The sequence below is a fragment of the Perissodus microlepis genome, chromosome 13 (assembly GCF_051167445.1).
Source record: "Perissodus microlepis isolate ML-2025 ecotype Zambia chromosome 13, ASM5116744v1, whole genome shotgun sequence".
In the NCBI taxonomy this organism is placed as follows: Eukaryota; Metazoa; Chordata; class Actinopteri; order Cichliformes; family Cichlidae; genus Perissodus; species Perissodus microlepis.
The window spans coordinates 27,512,286-27,534,126 of NC_140473.1; the positions used below are offsets into that span (position 1 = coordinate 27,512,286).

General features: G+C 42.2%; 1 protein-coding gene across 1 annotated transcript in view; it reads right to left on the bottom strand.

The window, feature by feature from the left end:
* LOC146375274 (uncharacterized) overlaps positions 1–21,841 on the bottom strand; it is an 87,441-nt gene that overhangs the window by 10,972 nt on the left and 54,628 nt on the right. Inside the window, exons 2-4 of the mRNA XM_084949646.1 lie at positions 19,209–19,313; positions 6,429–6,565; positions 1,632–1,756 (exon numbers count right to left, since the gene is read on the bottom strand). Of these exons, the coding sequence (XP_084805772.1) occupies positions 1,632–1,756; positions 6,429–6,565; positions 19,209–19,313 (367 nt within the window). The remainder of the gene's footprint in view (positions 1–1,631; positions 1,757–6,428; positions 6,566–19,208; positions 19,314–21,841) is intronic.

A 21,841-nucleotide genomic window follows, 5' to 3' on the forward strand; every position in this document is an offset into this window, starting at 1 on the left:
AGTATAATAACAATAATAATAACTTATCTCAAGTACAGTTTTCTCCCTCTTAACTAAAGGAGAAGTAAAGTAAAAAGTAGTAAAAACTAAGTAAAGACTATAATAGTAAGCAACTTGACCCAGAAGCATCCTTTAGTTATGCTGCTATAGGGAGGTTGCTGGGGATTTCCCATGATGCACTGATTACTTCTTCTCCAGGCCCTGCTACCACACCATGTCATTAACTCTTGTATTTTTCTTTCCCAGAGTCTGACTGATGTTTTTGTTGTTCATGGACTCTCTATGAGGAGCTACAATCTTTTCTGTCTTCTATATTCTCATGGCTGCACCTCCCCTCTCTCTACTTCTTCCTGTTACAAAGAAGTTCCTTCTCCCCACCTTCACCAAATGCTTGTTCATATCATCTGGGATCCTCTGATCATTTATAATTTGAGTTTTTACCTTACAAAATAAGCCGCCTTGAGACAAGTATTCTTGGTGCTATATCAGTAAAACCGGTGCTATATACATGAAACTAAATTTAGTTGGAAAAATATTTTTGAACAAGATACGAAATCTTAAGTTGCGATAGTTATGTACCTTCCACCTGTGTTGCTTCCCGTTTCTTTCATTATTCTGTTCTGCTACAGTGTTTCCTCTATCTCAGGTCCACCAGGTAGACTAATTAAGGATTACCCTGCCCCTGCTAATAGGAGGCTGGGAGAAGGGTCTCACTGTCTCCCAGACCAAGTAGCTCTCCAGCATCCCTGCTTCTTTGCTTATTTTCTGGTTCAGGACCCATTGTTTGGCTTGCCCAGACTCTTCATATACTTTTGTTTCTTTTTTTTTGCCAAACTTCTAGACATTTACTTCCCATTTTTTCCTGGTAAACTGAAGTTCAGGTGTTGTTCTACTGGGAACAACAACTTTGTAATGTGTTAAGGTGAGCATTTTTGTTTTTCATCGTAACTATGATAGTCAACCCACTTCCTTGCAGAGGACAGTAAAAGCAGAGATGTAAGCGCTATGTCAATGCCACCATTTATGCTCAAGCTCCTTAACGCACAACTAAAATACCCCAGAGTCCGCCAGAGCAAAATATAAACTGTAAAATGCTTCTGTGGTGCGACACAACTCATATGATATGATTTATTCTGGAGTCTTAAGCCATTCCATTCGCACAAAGGTCAGCACTGCTGAGATGGATTGGAGTTGGTCAACAGCAAGAAATTGTGTGTCAGGGTTCATCAATGTTGAACACAGGGCAAAATGTCTGTGTTGATTTATTACAGCAACTCCAGTGATAGCTTAATTTCCCCTAATATTCACTGCAACTACAGAGACCCTAAAGCATCATTTTATTCAGTGTCTAACCAACCAGATTAGATTCTTGTTATGTTGTACTCCACTTCTCCTCAAACCACACCCTCTCATATGTGTGCATTTCAGGTCTTATACATTGGAAAAGAAGTGAAAGCTCTGACATCAGAGTCTGCTGTCAACAGAGATATTTCAGCGATTCTGCAGCAGACCACACGCTATTGAATCCCTCAATATCAACAGTGATATCCTCATCACCCAAACCAAACACATACTCATAAAGTATTTAAGAAGCCTAGTACATGCCTTTTTAAGTGGATAAAAGCTCTTACTTGTTCCCAGTGTGGTGCTGCTTGGATGGATATTGCTGCCGTTCTGCACAATCTCTGGTCTGGAGTGATCGGCTGAGTCGACAGCCACGGTGGTGGACCGGAACATGGGACCAGAACCGGGAGCACTGAGGAGAGGAGGATGCAAAGACCAAAGTGTTAAAAGACCACGAGAACAGGACGCAGCAATAGATCAGAGAATGAAATAAACAGAATAAATAAAAAGAAGAGGAGAGAGAAGAGAAGAGAAGAGTACAAAGGAAAAAAGTGAGAAGGGAAAGAAAATGGGAAACGAAGACAAAAAGATGAAAGTAATGAGAGAAAAATGACAAAAGAAAAGATAAGGAAATCAGAAAGAGGGAGATAAAAAGAGATGGAGAGGAAAAGGTTAGAAAAAAGAAAATGCAAGGAAAAGAAAATGAGGAGACAAGAAGAATCAAATGATGAATAAGAAGAGATGTGAGGAGAAAATGAAGTGGAAACAAAGAGGAGAGAAAGCAAGGAGATAGGAGGGAAAGATTAAAAAAATAAAGGCAAAGAGGACAATAGAAATATAGATGGGAAACTGAAAGGAAAAAAATGAAAAGAGTGGAGGAAACAAGAAGATGAGCATTGAGGAGGGCAAGAGGAGAGTAGAGCTGAAATCCAGCTGAAAATCAATTTGGCCACGCTTCTCTTCTCTCTCCTTTTGTGCCAGGAGCCAAACTGCATTGTTGCAAATCTGAAAATGGCTATGACAGCCGATACTGATACATGTACAGTGAGTGGGTTCAGCCGTGCAGCGTGATTGGTCAGAAACACTTCATAGCCACTCTGAAAATACCCGTTAAGCACAACAAAATGCATTTTATTGCATTGTGACCAACGAGATTCTCAGTGATCTCTCTTTTCTTCAAGGCTGAGAGACAAACAGGTCGGTCCAGGAACACATGAAGAAAACTTTCATGCATGGAGTCAAAAGTTGGATGTTAGATCATGTCTTCAGAGAGTATTTTAAGGCAGAGATCAATGTTCGCTTTACGTGGGCGTGCTCGGGTTGGGACTTGCAGCTTTGAGCTCAAATTGTGCATTCGTGTGCAATCGTATACATTTTGAGAAATCAATTTTTTGTGCTTGGTAGCTCGCCAGATGAATCTTTCTCATCACACGCTTTGAGCAAGAAGCAGCCAAATCTGCATCATCTGTTTCTGGACCTCTCTGTTTGTTTATCATTATTCTTACAGGATTTTTTTTTAAGACAAACAGCACGTGAGCACAACAACTGTTTGGCAGCCCACTTGAGAGTCCCAGATGTCGGAGCTTCCCACCGGCACATGAACAAACAGGCTGATATGTAGATTTTTCAGCAACATTAACACGCAGCTGTAAAGCAGCTCTGACAGACATAAACATGACGGGGTGTTCCCCGTAATGGATAAGCCAGCTCACGCAAGTTCATCATTTCTACCGTCTGATGATCGTAACTCACTGCAGCTACATGAAAAGGACAGGGCTGATTTAGTAAAAGCCATTCCTGTTCAGTCGGGCGTGAGAAAGTACCCACCTCCAATATTTTGTGAGCTTCTGTTGTGATAATTGTGGTAATTTTGAGGCATATTTTCCACTCATTTTGCATCCTATCTGCTGTTTTCAACCCCTTTCTAGTAACTGTAGATATTTGTGTTAATTTTGTGCAGTCAGAAATTATATTTCAAATTAAAGCCTTAATTTGTTGGTCAACAATTTTTTCAATATTTTGATTACAGGCTTGTGTGGGGCAAACATTAGGTTATTTTTACCACTCTGACAACTATACTGTAAACATATTGGAACAAACATAGTAACTGAACATGCATAATATTTTACGTAACACCCATAATTTGCTTCTGCAAACCCAGAACTTATCCAACACACCCACTCTGGATGTTACAATAGTACTGGACAAATGCAGCTACAAAGACACTATAGAAATAAGTACAGTGAAATTTTCCTGAATGGGTACTGCACATCTGTAAAATACTTCAAGTTAATTTAAATATAATCAGTTACACCAACTTAAAAAGGTCGAAAATTTCCGAGACATTAAAATGATTGAACTAGGATTTTCTAAAGTATAAGTTTTGATACAGTTTTATTCAATTATGTTAGTATTTGTCACCACGCTCTTCACTCTGAAGCCATATAACTACTACAACTAATGTTCAGGTCCTTAAGTTTTGTGGCGTACTGTATTTGGGTCTCACATGGTTACTTAAACACATAATTTTAATCAGATGAGGGTATTCATACTAACAAGCGCAGCCATATAAAGTACTCTACAAGTTCTTGAAATATCAAAAGTTTGTGTTCTCACGAGGGTCACCACATGGGCTACACAGGAAACAGGGAATGTCTTTGGACGTGAACACATGAGCAGCAGCGAGGCCAGTACGAGCGCTTTGGTGTTTGTGGATGTTAAATTGTTTTCTTGAATGAAAAAGATGTGCTCAGAGGTTAGACAAGTTTCAAAATGCAGCAGGTCAGGTTGCTGTTTAATCAGTGACATTATTATCCTGTAATAATTCACACTTTGCATATTGTTTACACTGAGTACTAAAATAAACCAGTGGAGCTATCAAACTGGGACACAGTGTGAGGCTCTTAAATACAAGGCCATCATTAATTCACATTTGAACTTTTGAATGAGTCAAGTTCACTCTGCTACCACATGACTGTACTGCACAGTACAGCTCAAATCACATCATCAAGTTTGCAGATGACACAACAGCGGTGGGTCTCATCACTAACAATGATGAGTCTGAATACAGAGAGGAGGAACAACACCTGGTGGACTGGTGCCAGAGCAACAACCTGTCTCTAAATGTTCAGGAGACTAAAGAGATGGTTGTTAACTTCAGGAAGACACCCCAATGCAAATTAATGGATCTGCTGTTGAGTTGGTCAACAACGGGAAGTTCCTGGGTGTGCACATATCAGATGACCTCTCCTGGAACCTGAACACCACCACCATCACTGAAGAAAGCCCAACAACGTCTTCACTTTCTTGGAGGCTGAACAAGGCCAGTCTCCCTCCTCACGTCCTCACATCTTTTTACCAGGGAACCATTGGTAGCATTCTCATTCCTCACTATCCGGTACGGGAACTGCATTTTCACTGAAAAGAAGTCTCTGATAGTGAGGACAGCAGAGAGGATCATTGGAGGCCCTTTCCCAACCATTTCCCAGCTCATCATCAAACACATCATCCAATGTGCGATAAGCATAGTGAATGACACTTTCCACCCCTCACACGCACTGTCCTCCCTTCTTCCATCTGGCAGACGGTTTCACAGCATCAAAACCATAACGGCCAGACACTGCAAGAGCTTCTTCCCCCAAGCAGTCAACTACCACCAAAGGGCCGATAAACATAAACACTTTTACAAACAAACACTTTGACAAAGATAAAGATCTCTACAAACATTTTTACAGTACTACCAGAAGACTCAATAATAACAACACAAACTTTCACATCTACATTATGCTGCACTTGCACATTTTACATCTTTCACATGTCTTCGTCTTGTCTTGTCCACAATATCCTGACCATAACTTGAACCTGGTATTCAATACCAACATCTCACTTTACTGTAATTGCACATGATCACTTTCTATTGTCATTTGTCCTTGTTTATTATACATAGATATAGTTAGTATTAGTACCTTTTCATCTTTTAAATTTTACTTAAATATAGTGAGTTATTAATTTTTTGTCATTTCTAGTTTTATATCCCCTGTAGATATATTTTGATACTCTTATAAATGCACCATGGGGGGCTTGGGGTGAAATGGCATTTCGATAGATCTATACTATATATATTGTTGTATTGACAATAAAGATCTTGAATCTTGAATCTTTTCCTGCCGTCTATTCTGGAATGAGCATTGTCACAGTTTTAAGTCCTGTGTGATGATGAAGCAGAAGACAAACTAAGTGTGGACAGATTATTAATAGTATTAGTCTGATAATGTGATCTATTTAGCTTTAGTTTGACATTAACCTCATGCAGGACAAATGTACTTATTTATGAGCAATTTTCCAAACTTCTTATAAACATAAATGGAAAAAAATGTATTTGATAACATTTAATATTACAATAATGGATTACAGAACTGGACAATAAATGTCATTACACTAGATGTCTTTCTGAAAGTGCTGTAACTACGTTTAAGGAAGTACGTCCTTCACTGTTATCTTCTTTAGTGCCATGTGGCAGGACAAAGCAGAGCAGCTACCTTAACTCTACTCCCACAGAATGCAATACAATGCAAAACACCTTGAGGTGACTGTTGTTGTGAATTAAATCCAGTAACAACTGAATTTCATTTTTAGCTTATTCAGTAGTCCATCTAGTTTTTTTCCTCTAAATCTGCTGCTTGGTGCTGGTGGAAATGGTACTCCTGAGAGCTGGAAAGTGAACCAAAACTATAAATCTTCTTGGTCATAAAACAAAAAAAAAAAATAAATAATAATAATAATAATAAATAGATTTTTTTATTCATGCTCTGTAGGGCTGAAGAGAAAGGCAGATGTGGACATTGTACTCTTTTCATCCCATTGAAAAACTACAGCTTGAAGTCCTAAAAAAGACTTTAAAAGATAAAGAAAAACACAATGTTTAACAGTTTCACTGATTTTCGGAAAACTTATTTTTTTACCAAGTCGATTTTGAAACATATTCCATAAAATATAAATGGAGCAACTGCTACAATTGAGCTTTTTACACATAAAATATAATAAATGGGTTGAAAGGAAAGAAAGAACTTATGGATGCTACTAACCACTCTCCTGTCCTCCTGTCTTCATGCTGATTGAGTCTCCTCAGCACTCTCTCCTCTCTCTTCTCCTCCCTGCGCCTCCTCTGCCTCCTGCAGGCCAGTGCTCTGTAAAACTCCCTCTGTTTCAGCTCCTTCAGTCGCTGCAGGACAAGCAGAGTGATTAACAGAAGCAGATGCAGTCGTATCAGGGCTGCATTAAAAAGGAGATGTAAGAGGTCAAATGGATAATACATTAAAAAGATGAATTTAAATGTTTAATTTGTGAGGTAAGTGGGTGGAGTTATCAGTCTTGTGTATCTGCTCTGTCTGTAAGCGTGTGTATGTGCATTGTTTGTGCATGTGTGTCTATTTGCACCGTCTAAGTCAGCCAGTGTCAGCTTTAGTAATGTCCAGACCAGCTTAATTCACTTATTGAGCTCTGTCTGCAAGCTGTCTGCTGACCGGAGATACTGATACAGTGTGCGAGTGTCATTTGTGCCCGTGTGTGTGTGTGTGCCTATGTGTGTGTCACAAATAATAATAATGATAATAATATACCTGTGGGTTCACATCTCAAATAGACAGATGACAAGAGACAGACAGCGAGGCGGGCGGAGACACCAGCAAATAGATAAACAGACATAAATAGACAGACAGATAAAACATGGAGGCAGGCAGGCAGACAGACGGACAAACAGAGGGACAAAGAGACAGGCTGGAAGACAGACACTGTGGGGTTTGTTAAAGTTTGTTATGTAGCCTGTGATTTTTCATGGAAGGTGTACATACAGTGTGATGGGTGGACAGAATGACAGGAAGCCTCACGGTAGACCGTAACAACACGACAAACTAGGACTGAATCAACACCGTTAGCACACCGTCAACCGTTAAACTGTGAAACATGTAGACTGGTTTACAGCATATCAATATAAAAAAAAAAAAAACACAACACGTGATAGTTTCCTGCAATACCGATGATGTTGCCTATTAACCTGAGGTGGAATGAAGGCTATGTCATATTCCAAGAACGGCTGGCATACTCTTTTGCCCAAATGCTCTTTTTTTGCTAACATTTGAGTGATTATAGCAGCATATTTTTTAGCACTGATTTAGGCCACATTCATTCATAACACACACATTTACTGCTTATTTTTAAACCTATTTTTAACAACCTTTCACACACTTACAGGGAAATTCAGGGGATTCAAGGGAAATTTGGGGTTAAGTATCGTACCCAAGGACACTTTGACACTTTGTGGAATAGAGCCAGTGTCCTTCCAGATGGTCAAGCTGCACAAACTCCTAAGATACATTCATTCAGGTGAGCCCTACATACCAAATCATGTCATAGAATGGAGACTACAATAATAGTGTCATGGTCCGGGTGAGTACGGGGTTTTTCCACTCCGCTGGGCTCCACCTTCAGGCAGAGACTCCAATCAGCTTCCACACCTGGTTCCAATCAAGTCACCAGCATATAAGACCAGCATTCACAACAGACCTCTGGCAGATCTTCTGCTAACCCATGACCCACCTGGCAGTCGCGATTCCCAACCTAGACTACTTACATCTCCGCCTGGACGCTGGTTCTGTCATCTGGTTGCTTCCTTTTCCATCGTCGGACTACACCTGCCTGCCTCCCTGCCAAGCCCCTCACTCCAAGCATATCCTGGATCCTCTCTGGACACTCCTCACCCGGAACCCCCTGGACACCCCCTCCTCGCATGACACTTTAAACCTGCAACGCTGACTGCGCACCTCCATCCAAGCCGCTGCCCCCTTTTCCCATTTCCCCGGATCCATCCGTGAAATCTAGCCCTCAGAGTTTCATGTTCACAGTTTTGCCTCACAGTTCTCTGTTCATAGCTTCCATAGTTCATAGCATTCATAGTTTATAGCATTCTAGGCTCTGTAATTAAAGCACTGTGTTCACGTCCGTTTTGCCTCCCTCTGTGTCTGCATTTGAGTCCACACCCACAGCCTGGCCCTCTCGGCCGTAACAGTAAGATCTGCCCACAATATGGACTCAGCAGACGCAGAGCGGACAGCCATCCAGAAACAAGGTGCCATCCTAGGTCACCACGAGCAATCCATTCAATATCTCCTGGCTTCGCAGAAAGACCTTGGTGAGGGACAGGCTAAGATCTTTGCTGCCCTAGAGGCTCTACAAGCTCACCTCACTCCCGTGCCGCGTCCTGCCCCCGAACCCGCGGCCCCCGCACAAGACACACAGCCGTCCACTTTGTTCCCCGCCTCGGCTTCCGCGCTCCAAGGTGGGCCGATTTTTCGCGACGCATCATCCCCGGAGCCCGAACCTTTTTCTGGGGATCCGGGGAGCTGCACGGGGTTCCTACTTCAGTGCGATCTGGTATTTGGCCGCTCACCACGCACCTTCATTGACGACGCCGCTCGGATTTCCTATTTCATAGGGAAATTACGGGATCGTGCTCTAAAATGGGCAGAAGCATACCTGTCAAGCCATCCCTTGCGAACCTGCTCTTATGATGACTTCCTGGGTGAGTTTAAAAAGACATTCGCTCATCCTGTCTCTGAGGGCAGTTCGGCCCGTAAGTTGTTAAAGTTGCGCCAGGGTCGCCGTAGTGTTGCTGATTACCTCATAGACTTTCGAACGGCCGCCGTGGAGACGGGGTGGCCGGATCACGCGTTGCAGGGAATATTTCTACAGTCCCTGAATGATAACATGAAAGATCAGCTTGCTTCACGGGATGAGCCCGCTACGTTTGAGGAGTTAGTCTCCCTTTCTCTCCGTATTGACAACAGGCTGAGAGAGAGGGAGAATGAAAGGAACTACAAACCCCAACGTTCTCTCCTCCGTCCACTTCCGTGTTCGTTTGCGCCAGCTCCACCCATAATGCAGTCGCCTGTGTCAGTTGCCTCTCCCTCCGTCGTAGACGCGGCGCCGGAACCGATGCAGATTGGCCGCGCTCAGCTGCCGCCGGAAGAGAGAGAGCGTCGCTTTCGTGCACGCGCGTGTTTTTATTGCGGGTCAACTGAACATTTAATCGCAGCATGTCCTAAGAGAGGAAAAGGGCCAGCCCGCCAGTAGATCCGGGGATACGGGTGGGCGGTTCTCATAGTGATGATAAACCCCGTTTGCTTCTCACAGTCAGTTTAGTTATCAACCGTACCATGCACTCCTTTCAGGCCCTGGTCGACTCCGGTTCGGAGCAAAACCTAATCAGTTTTGACCACGCCACACGGTTAGGATTGCCCCTTGTGCCGTTAGACCCGCCTATTTCAGCGAGAGCGCTTAATAACCAGGTTTTTGCACAAATAACTCACCACACAGAGCCAGTGACTGTAATCACTTCAGGAAATCATAGGGAGGAGCTCACTTTCTTCGCCCTCTCATCGCCTGACACACCCCTCACATTCGGCTACCCTTGGTTAAAGCTACACAATCCACACTTGGATTGGTCTGGACAAAAGATAATAAACTGGAGTGTATTCTGCCATTCTAACTGTTTGATGTCGGCATGTCCCCCGGGTCCTGAGGAGCCCTATGCGTTGGAGGAAACAACCCCCGATCTCACTGGTGTGCCCATGGAATATCACGATTTCAAAGAGATTTTCAGTAAGAGTAAGGCACAATCTTTGCCGCCTCACAGACCATATGACTGTGCCATAGACCTTCTCCCCGGTGCTCCTTTGCCCTCCAGTCGATTATACAACATATCTAAACCAGAACGTGTTGCTATGGAGAAGTACATCAGAGAGTCACTTGCTGCTGGAATAATTCGACCGTCGTCTTCACCTGTTGCAGCTGGATTCTTCTTTGTGGGTAAGAAGGACGGGTCGCTACGACCATGTATTGATTTCCGTGGCCTCAATGACATAACTATAAAGAATAAATACCCATTGCCACTCATCAGTTCTGTGTCAGAGTCCCTGCAAGGCGCCTCTATCTTCACAAAGCTGGATCTTTGTAATGCTTATCATTTGGTACGCATTAGGCAAGGAGATGAGTGGAAGACGGCCTTTAACACGCCACTGGGCCACTTCGAGTACTTGGTCATGCCCTTTGGACTAACGAACGCCCCAGCCGTATTTCAAGCGTTGGTGAATGATGTTCTCAGGGACTTTCTGAACAGATTTGTGTTCGTATATCTGGATGACATACTCGTCTTTTCCAGATCACTCCAGGAACATCACGCTCATGTCCGTGCTGTCATCCAGCGTTTATTGGAGAACAAACTGTACATAAAAGCAGAAAAGTGTGAGTTTCATGCATCGTCAGTCTCTTTTCTTGGTTATATCTTGGCAGGGGGGCAGCTGAAGACTGATCCAGCAAAGGTCAAGGAAGTCATAGAGTGGCCGGTACCCACATCCCGTAAGCTTCTCCAAAGATTCCTGGGCTTTGCCAACTTCTACAGGCGATTCGTCAGGAACTACAGTCAGGTAGCTGCACCTCTAACACGCCTCACGTCTACCAAGCACCCATTCACATGGTCTGCCAAAGCCGACAAAGCTTTCAACAAGCTAAAACAACTGTTTGCAACAGCTCCCGTGCTAATTCAGCCCGACACCAGCAAGCCCTTCATTGTAGAGGTAGATGCATCGGATGTTGGAGTGGGGGCAGTGTTGTCTCAACATACTAGTCCATCAGCGAAGTTACAACCCTGCGCTTTCTTCTCTCGTCGCTTGTCTCCGGCAGAGAGAAATTACGATGTTGGGGACCGTGAGCTGCTTGCTGAGAGAAGATAAGATAAAACTTTATTAATCCCTCGGGTGGGTTCCTCTGGGAAATTCGGTTCCAAATAAGCACAGCACCGACAGAAGTTATATTGTTAGTTAAGTTAGTTGCTGTGAAACTGGCATTGGAGGAGTGGCGGCACCTGCTGGAGGGGGCTGAGCACCCATTCATAGTCTGGACAGACCATAAAAATTTAACATACCTACGGAATGCTAAGAGACTAAATACACGCCAAGCCCGTTGGTCACTGTTTTTTGCCCGTTTCAACTTTTCTATCTCATATCGCCCAGGTACCCGGAATGTTAAGCCAGATGCTCTCTCCCGCCAGTTCGAAGCTGCCTCGGAGCAGTCAGGGGTACCCTCTATACTCCCTGCCAGCTGTCGTGTAGGGGCTGTCACATGGGAAGTTGACTCCGTCATTCAGCGGGCTCTACAAGCAGAACCTGATCCGGGCACCGGTCCAGCTGACAAGCGCTATGTACCCACAGCAGCCCGCTCCAAGGTTTTGGAATGGGTTCACACGGCCAAGTTCACAGGTCACCCGGGCCGAGGTAGGACAGCTATGCTACTGAAGAGACACTTTTGGTGGGAGACGTTGGATAGGGATGTACGTGAATACGTACCTGCTTGCACAGTTTGTGCTCGTAATAAGTCCAGAAATCACCGCCCTTACGGACTGCTTCAACCACTAACCACCCCACACCGGCCATGGTCACATATTGCGTTGGGTTTTGTTACAGGACTCCCAGACTCAGCAGGAAAGACTACCATACTTACCATAGTTGACAGATTTTCCAAGGCAGCACATTTCATAGCTCTAGATAAACTGCCCACTGCTTCAGAAACAGCTAAACTGTTGGTTGAACATGTTTTCAGGCTCCATGGGATCCCTATGGAAATAGTGTCTGACAGGGGTCCCCAGTTTGCTTCTCAGGCCTGGGGAGCCTTTTGTACGGCCCTGGGGGCCAAGCCCTGTTTGAGCTCAGGCTACCATCCACAGACCAATGGCCAAACTGAGCGCCTAAACCAAGAACTCGAGACCACTCTTCGCTGTGTTACTGCCCATAATCCAGCCTCGTGGTCCACATTCTTACCGTGGGTTGAATATGCACATAACACACTCACCACCTCTGCCACGGGTCTTTCACCTTTTGAAGCATCCTTAGGTTACCAGCCACCTCTGTTCCCTGAGCAGGAAGCCGAGCTTGCTGTGCCTTCTGTCCAGCATCATCTACAGCGTTGCTGCCGGGCCTGGACGCGGACTCGTGAGGCGCTGTTGCGCGCTGTGTCTCGCCAATGCCACTACGCCAACCAGCGGCGCACGGCAGCGCCTACTTACTCTCCGGGGCAACAGGTGTGGCTGGCGGCTAAGGACATCCCGCTCCAGGGAACCTCCCGCAAACTGTCTCCGCGCTATATTGGGCCTTTCAAGATTGACGGGCTAATCGGCCCTGCGGCAGTCAGGCTCACATTGCCTGCATCGTTGCGGATCCATCCAGTGTTCCATGTTTCGCAGGTCAAGCCGGTGTTGTCTAGTCCTCTGTGCCCTCCTTCCGACCCCCCTCCTCCCGCCCGGCTCGTCGATGGTCATCCTGCCTACTCGGTGCGGCGTATCCTGGACGTGCGGCGGAGGGGCAGGGGCCGGCGGTTTTTGGTGGACTGGGAGGGGTACGGGCCTGAGGAGCGTTCGTGGGTGTCTCCTTCTCTGATCTTGGACCCAGCGCTTGTTTCTGATTTTTACAGGTCTCGTCGCGTGTCCGGGCCGGCTCGGTCGCCGGGGGGCGATCCTTGAGGAGGGGGTACTGTCATGGTCCGGGTGAGTACAGGGTTTTTCCACTCCGCTGGGCTCCACCTTCAGGCAGAGACTCCAATCAGCTTCCACACCTGGTTCCAATCAAGTCACCAGCATATAAGACCAGCATTCACAACAGACCTCTGGCAGATCTTCTGCTAACCCATGACCCACCTGGCAGTCGCGATTCCCAACCTAGACTACTTACATCTCCGCCTGGACGCTGGTTCTGTCATCTGGTTGCTTCCTTTTCCATCGTCGGACTACACCTGCCTGCCTCCCTGCCAAGCCCTTCACTCCAAGCATATCCTGGATCCTCTCTGGACACTCCTCACCCGGAACCCCCTGGACACCCCCTCCTCGCATGACACTTTAAACCTGCAACGCTGACTGCGCACCTCCATCCAAGCCGCTGCCCCCTTTTCCCATTTCCCCGGATCCATCCGTGAAATCTAGCACTCAGAGTTTCATGTTCACAGTTTTGCCTCACAGTTCTCTGTTCATAGCTTCCATAGTTCATAGCATTCATAGTTTATAGCATTCTTAGTTTCCTGCTCTGTAAGTCCACTAGGCTCTGTAATTAAAGCACTGTGTTCACGTCCGTTTTGCCTCCCTCTGTGTCTGCATTTGAGTCCACACCCACAGCCTGGCCCTCTCGGCTGTAACAAATAGAGTCCTGTGAAAAAGTATTTGCCCCCTTTCTGATTTTTTTTCTTGCACATTTGTCACACATGTTTCAGATCATCAAAACATTCAATATTATATACAGATAATTCACATGATTAACTGATTATCCACATTTTCTAAGAAACTAACTTAAATTTCATCAGCCACACCCAGCTCAGATTAATGTTAGACCTTTTGAATAAATAAATCACTTAAATATAACCTGTCTGACAAAATGAAGTATTCTATCAGATCAAAAAGCAACACATCATGCTGTGATGTAAAGAAACAGATGAGAAACAAAGCCATCCATCAGTCTGGAAAAACATAGAGCATTTTATAAGGCTTTGGGACTCCAGTGAACAACGATGAGAGCCATTATCCACAAATGGAGTAAACAGTGGGACAGTGGAACAGTGGTGAACCGAGTTGCTGGCCGACCAAAATTACTCTAAGAGCGCATCAACAACTCACCCAGGAGGTCACAAAGGAATCTAAAGAAAACATCCAAAGAGCTGCAGGCCTCAGTTTTCTCAGAGTTCATGAGTCAACAATAAGAAAGCGAGTGGGTAAGAATGGTATCCATGAGTTCCAAGGCAAAAACCACTTTTGGGAAAATATTCAGTGGACTGAAAACACAAAAGTCGAATCTTTTGGAAGGTTTGAGACCCGTTACATCTGGTGTAAAACTAACACAGCATTTTAGGTCATACAAACAGTCAAACATGGCGGAGGTAGTGTAATGGTCTGGGGCTGCTTTGCTTCTTCGGGACCTGGCGACTTGCTCTAATTGATGCAACCACAAATTCTGATGTCTAACCATCAGTTTCAGATTCATTACCAGTTGCTGCAAACATTTGATTACAGTTCTTGCAGGCAAGGGTGGCACAACAATTTATTAAGTTTAGAGGGCAGTTACTATGAACTGATCATTTAAAAACTGCGTTATGTATTTACTTGTGTTTAATATCAAAATGTGTTAGACTAACATGTTCAGATCATCAAAGAAAGATACAAAAATAAGAGATTAAGAATCACAGCATTATACATGCTCTACAACTATCTGGGAACATGAAAGTCGTGCATTGCGAACAGTAGAACCTCTTGGAGTCTGTTTTAGGACGATGCATGATGACTTTTTTCATCCAGATTTCATGTTGTCACATTTAGCTGAATACAGTTTGAGTGATAAACAAAAATAAGCTATTTCCAAAAACAGAAACATGATATTAACAGATTTTCTGTTTTTTCCCCTGTTTGTTTTCAGTAATTAATTTACCCTGTGGTACACAGCAAGATAATCAAATCAGAGGAATTTCCATGTACTTTACATTGTGTCAGTTGGGATACTGAAGCGTCATTACTCAGATGTGAAGCTATCATCCAATGCATAGTGTTTATAAAACAAACACCTCCCTCCACTCCTAGCATCATGTAGCAAATGCCTTTTTAAATATATATATTAGTCTTACTGCTGTATTAGCAGCATTTTTAAATTAGACATCTCCTTTTGTGTGAATCTTTCTAAAGGGGGCCCTGGTTCAAGGGATCCTTACGCTTAGTATTCATCTACAATCCAAGGTTGCATTTATTTCCTCCCATGCTGATATTGTTATGTAGTGGAAATGATGCTGACCAGGTGAACTGTAGATAAATCACTGCTGGCAATAGAAAACAGGGAATAACAACTTACCCCAAACATAATGTAATCAATTGGAGTGTTTCACTACACTACACCATATAGAACATGAACAATAGATTTGAGATTAAAGATCCACATCGAACAGTACAGTTTGTATACAAAGGGCTACTGTATCTAGAAAGTTCATCAGCTGTAAAGCATTGGCCGAAAGTCAGTAGTTTCACCTCGAGGATTATTGTTTCCTTTAAGATTCACAGTGCTGGAGTGCAGAGCACACACAAAAAATGATGTGTCACCTTTCTGCTACTGACAGGTCTCACTGTTTAATTTATATATTTTATAAGATAAAAAAAATATGTCTCTGTAAGCAGCATATATAGGATAAACTGTGGATGGTTGTTTTTCTCAGTCTGGCTCGTTTCGTCTGTCACAGCAGCACATCAAGCGCTGGTGACGTAGCCCCTCTGCAAACCACTTCATTTCTAAAAGAAAATGGGACCGTGACTGACCGTGAACCAAAAGATGGGCAGCTTAGCCGAGTGTGTGCAGGCTAGAGAATATTAGTGCTGGAAAATCCATTTCCTGCAAGTGTTGCAGTCTCGAACAATATGCCCTAAATGCTCCGCATCCTCAAGTAAACCTAATAACTCTGACACACAGCTAACTGTGAAAAATATTATGCCTCTTTCATCACTTGCAAGTGAACAAATGGTAATTGCAGCAAATACATTCCTCCCAGCACCTATAATTTTGTAAACACCCAAACAGCTGCAAGTTCTCAGAGCCTTCCTCCACATCTCTCTTTTTTACATCCAACTGAAGAGAGAAAAATAATGAGAGAAGAATGTTGCAGCAATGCGACAATTTCACATATTTAGTTTAGGTAATCAGGCTGCATTATTGATAATCTTTATGTTTTTATTTAATTAGGAGAATTTGTACTGTTGATTTTTAACCTAAAATGACCCTGTTTGCCTATTATTGGCTTTATAGATTTCATTTAATCTTTATGTCTTACTCTATAGAGATATAGACTTCGGAATATCTTCATGAGGAATGTCTATGCATGCTGGTTAGTCAACCACAAGATTAAAACCACTGACAAGAGGATAATAACATCGATCACCTCATTACAATGCAATGTCCTGCTGGGAAATCTTGGGAAATAATAGGACTGAAAGCTATATTCTCTTGGGTGAAAGTCCAGAATCTGACTTACGCCATTGCACCTTCCTCCACTGGACTTTGTTTCTTATCACAATTTACTAACTTGAAACCTGACACTTCAGTGTGTAGATTTATGAGTAACCAACACACGTGGAGCTCTTTGGCATTGATTCTCCAAGCCTTTGAACTCTGCTACAGTAACGAACACCATTTTTACAAATGATATTTCCTCATTTGGTGTTTTGTTGATGATGGAAAACACATTAGTCTAATGTCTTCCTTAAGTCTTCAATGTAATTCTAGTGACTGTTTCTAGGATACGATTCACATCATTTTCAAACTTATCAAATATGTGACCCTCATATCCTATCGATATGATTACTGTCATCCTAGAAGACACTAGAAGAAATGTATCATCATATGATGAATGTGATCACTCAGAACATCTTTGTATTGATTTGTGTTGACCTTTTCCTCTAAGAAGACCCAAAACATGGCGCCCACCATCAACTATCTGTACATATAAAGTAAAATCGACGACTGCTTTTGCCCAATAAAATAACTTGTATATATTAAACATTGATTATTTCAGTGTTTACTCTTACTTTTTTATATTATTTTCTTTCTCTCTTTCTCAAGTGCAAATGGCCTGTGGATGATATGTATAAAATCCAGTATAACATTATACAATTTTGGGGGGGGCATAATACTGATATACAGTGGGCTGTGTCATCAGATAAAACCGCCATGCATTATGTGAAAAAAATCAATCGTTAATGGATTTTAAAAAAAGAGGAGAAGAATATTTGTTTTTGGCGAATCTTGTAAGTTGAATATCTGACTGGTTGTGATACTTAATCACATTGATACGAAAATAATTTTAAAAAAATCTAATGCTGCCATAAAACAGTTGTACTTATTGATTTGTAACATCAGCCACAATAGTCTAACACACACGGGCTGTGTAACTGTTAAAGGGACAACAGTTTTAAACAAACTAGCTAAATTTCTGCTTCACATCTCTTGGTATATATATATATATATATATATATATATATATATATATATATAAAGTATATAAATTCAAGAACTGTAGCAAGGACCTAATATAAACTCATTTCCCACTTTATTACGTACACCTGTTCAACTTCTTGATAATGAAAATATCTAATGAGCCAATCACATGGCAGCAACTCAGCAATTCAGGACAGGGGATGAAATGTGATTTAAGTGACATTAAGTGTAGGCGGTCGGAGTATTTCAACAATGGCTGATCCACTGGATTTTCACACACAACCAGCTTTAGGGATTACAGAAAACAGACCAGATAGAGAAACTCTACAGTGAGCGGCAGTTGTCTCGGTGGAAACACCTTGCTGATGTCAGAAGTCAGAGGAAAATAGCCAGACAGCATTTACCTGAGAGAGGCAACAGCAACTCGAATAACCAGTTACAAGCAAGATATGCAGAAGAGCATCTCTGAATACACGACAACCTTGATACCGATGGCTTTCAGCAAGAGAAGACCACAATAGGTGCCACTGATGTGGGCTAAACAAAGGTAATTGAGGCTACAGTTCACACAGGCTCACCAAAATTGGTCAGTAGAAGACTGGGAAAGGGAGATTCTCATTATTATCATACAGCCACAAATCTGCAGCAACTGTATTATGCAATAATGAAAACGTGGACTAAAATATCTCAGCAATGTTTCCAGCACCTTTGTGAATCTATGTCATTAAATTTTAAAGTAGTTCTGAAAGCTAGCAGGCTGTGCCTAATAAAGTGTCTGTTGTGTGCAATGTTGTTGAATACAAATATATTTAAAAAGTAGATCAAAAAATATATTTCAACACACATAAAGTTGTTCAGACTTCTGGTTTCTTCTCTTGAGTGTGTGCTTTCCCTCTCGCTCTCTACCACAGAGAGCTAATTACTGTAAACTCAGCTTTTTTATTTTTATTTTTTGCTTTTTTTTAGCACCACTTTGTCAAAAGATGCTTTGATACATGTTCTCTGCTCATCACAGAGGAAAGAAAAACCCAGGCTTTATGGTTTGATGTTCTGCTTGCTTGTCTTGTTTGCCTATATGTTCTACTTCTGTGCAGTGTGTGGGCCAGACCATCAGGTCAGCTGCAGACACTTTGGCCCAGTGTTTCATCCATAAAACTAAACCTTTGGGGGCCCTTGTTCCATATGCATCTTTGCTTCGTGCCACTCAACATTCCCACCAGCGTACTGTTCACTAATCCACTCACACATTCTCGGTACTGATGAAACTGACTTCCAGAGCTCACGGTCGTCTTTGTGTTGGTATTTTTATGTTAATTTCATGTTTTTTGTTAAAATAAATTAGTATTTACTGGCCTTCACCCTGTGTCTCTGTCTCTTGTCATGGCTTCTGAGCTGAGGTCTTGGCAATTTGCATATATTAAGAACATTATTATCCATATTAATCACATTATAATAGTGGGTTACCAAACAACGGGCTTTGCCTAGTGCTACTCTGTCACCATGTCCACTCCAAGTAAAAAAAAAAAGAAGAAGCTAATCCTGTCATAATGTAACTGTCAGTTCTTCCATGAAATTAATCAGAAGTGCTGCAATTTTTAGTCATAGTGGTCATGAGGATGGATACGGTTCTGTGTTAGTGGGATTTTGTAGACCACAGCGAGTGTTCTGCCGTGTGTCTGAAATCAGACTCGAGTGCTTGTTGTGGCACTGGGATGTAATAAATCCATGACCTTGGTCTGGAAGGTTTAAGGTGTTCTGTGGCAGGATAAACCAGACCTCTTGGTGCCTTGTTAAGGTGGCATGACTCACCTGCTTGTGGTGATGGTCGTAGGAGTTGATGTGGTTGTCAAACTGTTGGTGTCTCAGATACTGCTTATCGCAGAGCTCACAGTAAAACCTCGAGTCCCCCTCCTCCTACCGAGAGAAAAAGGTGAGAAGGAAATCAGACAAGGAGACAGGAGTGAAAGTCTTAATATGAAAATATCATTTCTTATATTGTGTCTGTGTGGTGACCTTGGGAGTTATTGCTCCATTAACAAGACATGTGGCTCTTTATTCTCAGTTTATGATGATTTTTTTACTAGAAAAATATTCATTTTTTTAAATGGTACTTTTTGAAGCATGAAGCATATTATTTTCTTTATTTCATGTGCAAAATGATTCTGGTTAGTGAAAAGGGAGTACAGTGTAAAAAAAAAAGGAGGAAAAACAAAGATGAAGCTGTATCACACAAAGTTTCTTTCCAGATTAATTTTCTGCAAACTATCACAGTTTTATCTCTTTAAAAGTTTTGCTATAGCTTCCTCCTATACACACTTTTTCCTTTGGACTTGAAAGATTTTAAGAACAGATTTAAATCATTCTTTTTTAATAAAGCTTGTAATTAGGGCCAAATCAAACTCAGACTTTCTGTGATACACAGACCATTTCTTTCCCACCCTCCTCTATTTACTTCCTAGGTGTTTGTACACCATCTCTGCATGTCATAAATGTGTCTTCTCTGTCCCAGGCCAGTGTGGGTTGTTTCCCTGTGCCTTTTTTTTTCTTCTCACCCCGGAGCTGGTCAGGACAGATGTTTGCCCTGCTTGTTCTGCAGAGGTTTCGTTCTGTTAAAAGGGAGTTTTCCTCTCCCTCTGTGTAGTACTTGGTCACTGGGAGGCATCTAATTGAAAACCTACTGGGTTTCCATACTGGTTGTCTGTTTCTCTGTGTTGGCCCTGTAACAGGCTGGTGACCTGTGCAGGGTGTACCCTGTCTCTCGCCCTATCATAGCTGGGATAGACTCCAGCAGCCCATGACCCTGAATTGGATAATCAGAATAGAATGGATGGATGAAGTGAAATGAACTAGCTGAATGCATTGACTGGATATTGAAACCTTGACTCTTCAGTATGTCCTTTGACATCATGGTATCTTGAACCCTGGCAGGAAGGTTAGGGTGAAAGACGAAGGACCCCCCAGGTTTATACAGTAGCAGCCTGTCACTGACAAGAGTAGAAACCCTACCTACCCTATCATACCTTGCTTTATCATCTATTTTAGAAGGGACCATAATTTTCTAAATGAATATCATGGTATAATACACAAGACTTGCAACCAGTGACTGAGACTGTAAACTCTTCTTAAACTGTTACTCAAGTCATAGTCTGAGTGAAAAGTGAAGTCATATTCTCAAGGTCTTCTTTACAGTTGGACTTCTTTTGTGCAACAAGAGAAGTCACCCGAGTGCTGGTCATTAGAGATAATGCAGATCTGAGATCTTTTCGATTTGTCTATGTGTGCTGACCGTAATGAATTTTAGGTAATGGTTTTTCTGTGTAAACACTCTGCTTATTACAGAATAAGAAAAAAAGATTTGTAAACCCTCTAATATATATTTTCTACATATCTCCAATAAACATGAACTAAACTTCATCAGATCTGCACACAAGTCCTCAAAGGCGATAAAGAGAACCCAATTAAACAAATGAAATGAAAATATCATTACTGGTGATTGTATTTTTCTGGGCTATAGATGACATTTTAAAATACGTAACACTATTCAGATCACAAGGCATGCAGCGTTTAAAAAATGTAGAGTTTGTTAAATTAGATTGAAAATAGTAATTTTCACAATATCCCAACAGAAATTACAAACAATACTTATACTAAAGCACTGTAAAGTATTAACTAGCTAATATGATTTTTGTATTCAAATCATCTGATCAAGATGTTAAATACAATGCATAAATGTATGTGAAGGCCCTGAAGGTGTTTTGAGAGAAATAGCTGATTACAAAGACGTAGATTGTTATGCAAAACCAAACAAACTAACAAAGCCTCAGAGTTACACAGAATGTTTTTATTTTCATCTTATTGCACAGGATAAAAAAATAAATATATAAACTCTAAGGACCTTCGGGCTACATGATTTAACTGTGGAAAAGCCCAGTTTGCATGATGAACACTTTTAGTGTTGATACCCTTAAGGAATTTGACTTCTGCCAAGTGGAATTTAAAATACAGATGTTTTTCATATTGCCATTTTCACATAAAGAGGACCAGTGATGCTCATTTTCATATCCTTTATGTAATCTCCGGGTCTGCTACAGTAGCTTTGATTCTCATTGTTCAAAATCAAGGATTATTTTGATTTTATTATCTGCACTGGTGCAGCCACTTTTAGTTTATGCCCTGTCTGTTGCAAGGTATTTTAGCATCCTTTCCTCTTCCTTCAAGCCAGCCTTGCCCCTTATTAGCACAAGGATTGAATGTGCCTACAGCCAGGGCTGTGTGCTTCAGAGGAGCATATAAGGGATATCCCATCTGTCTGATGTCTTACAGGTCCAAGCTTACAAAAAAAATGAGCATTTAGCGCAGTCTGAAACCTTTTTGCTCACAGGGATCAAATGCACATACAGTGACTTCAAAATGTGGCAATGTTTAATATGAGCATTCCCAAT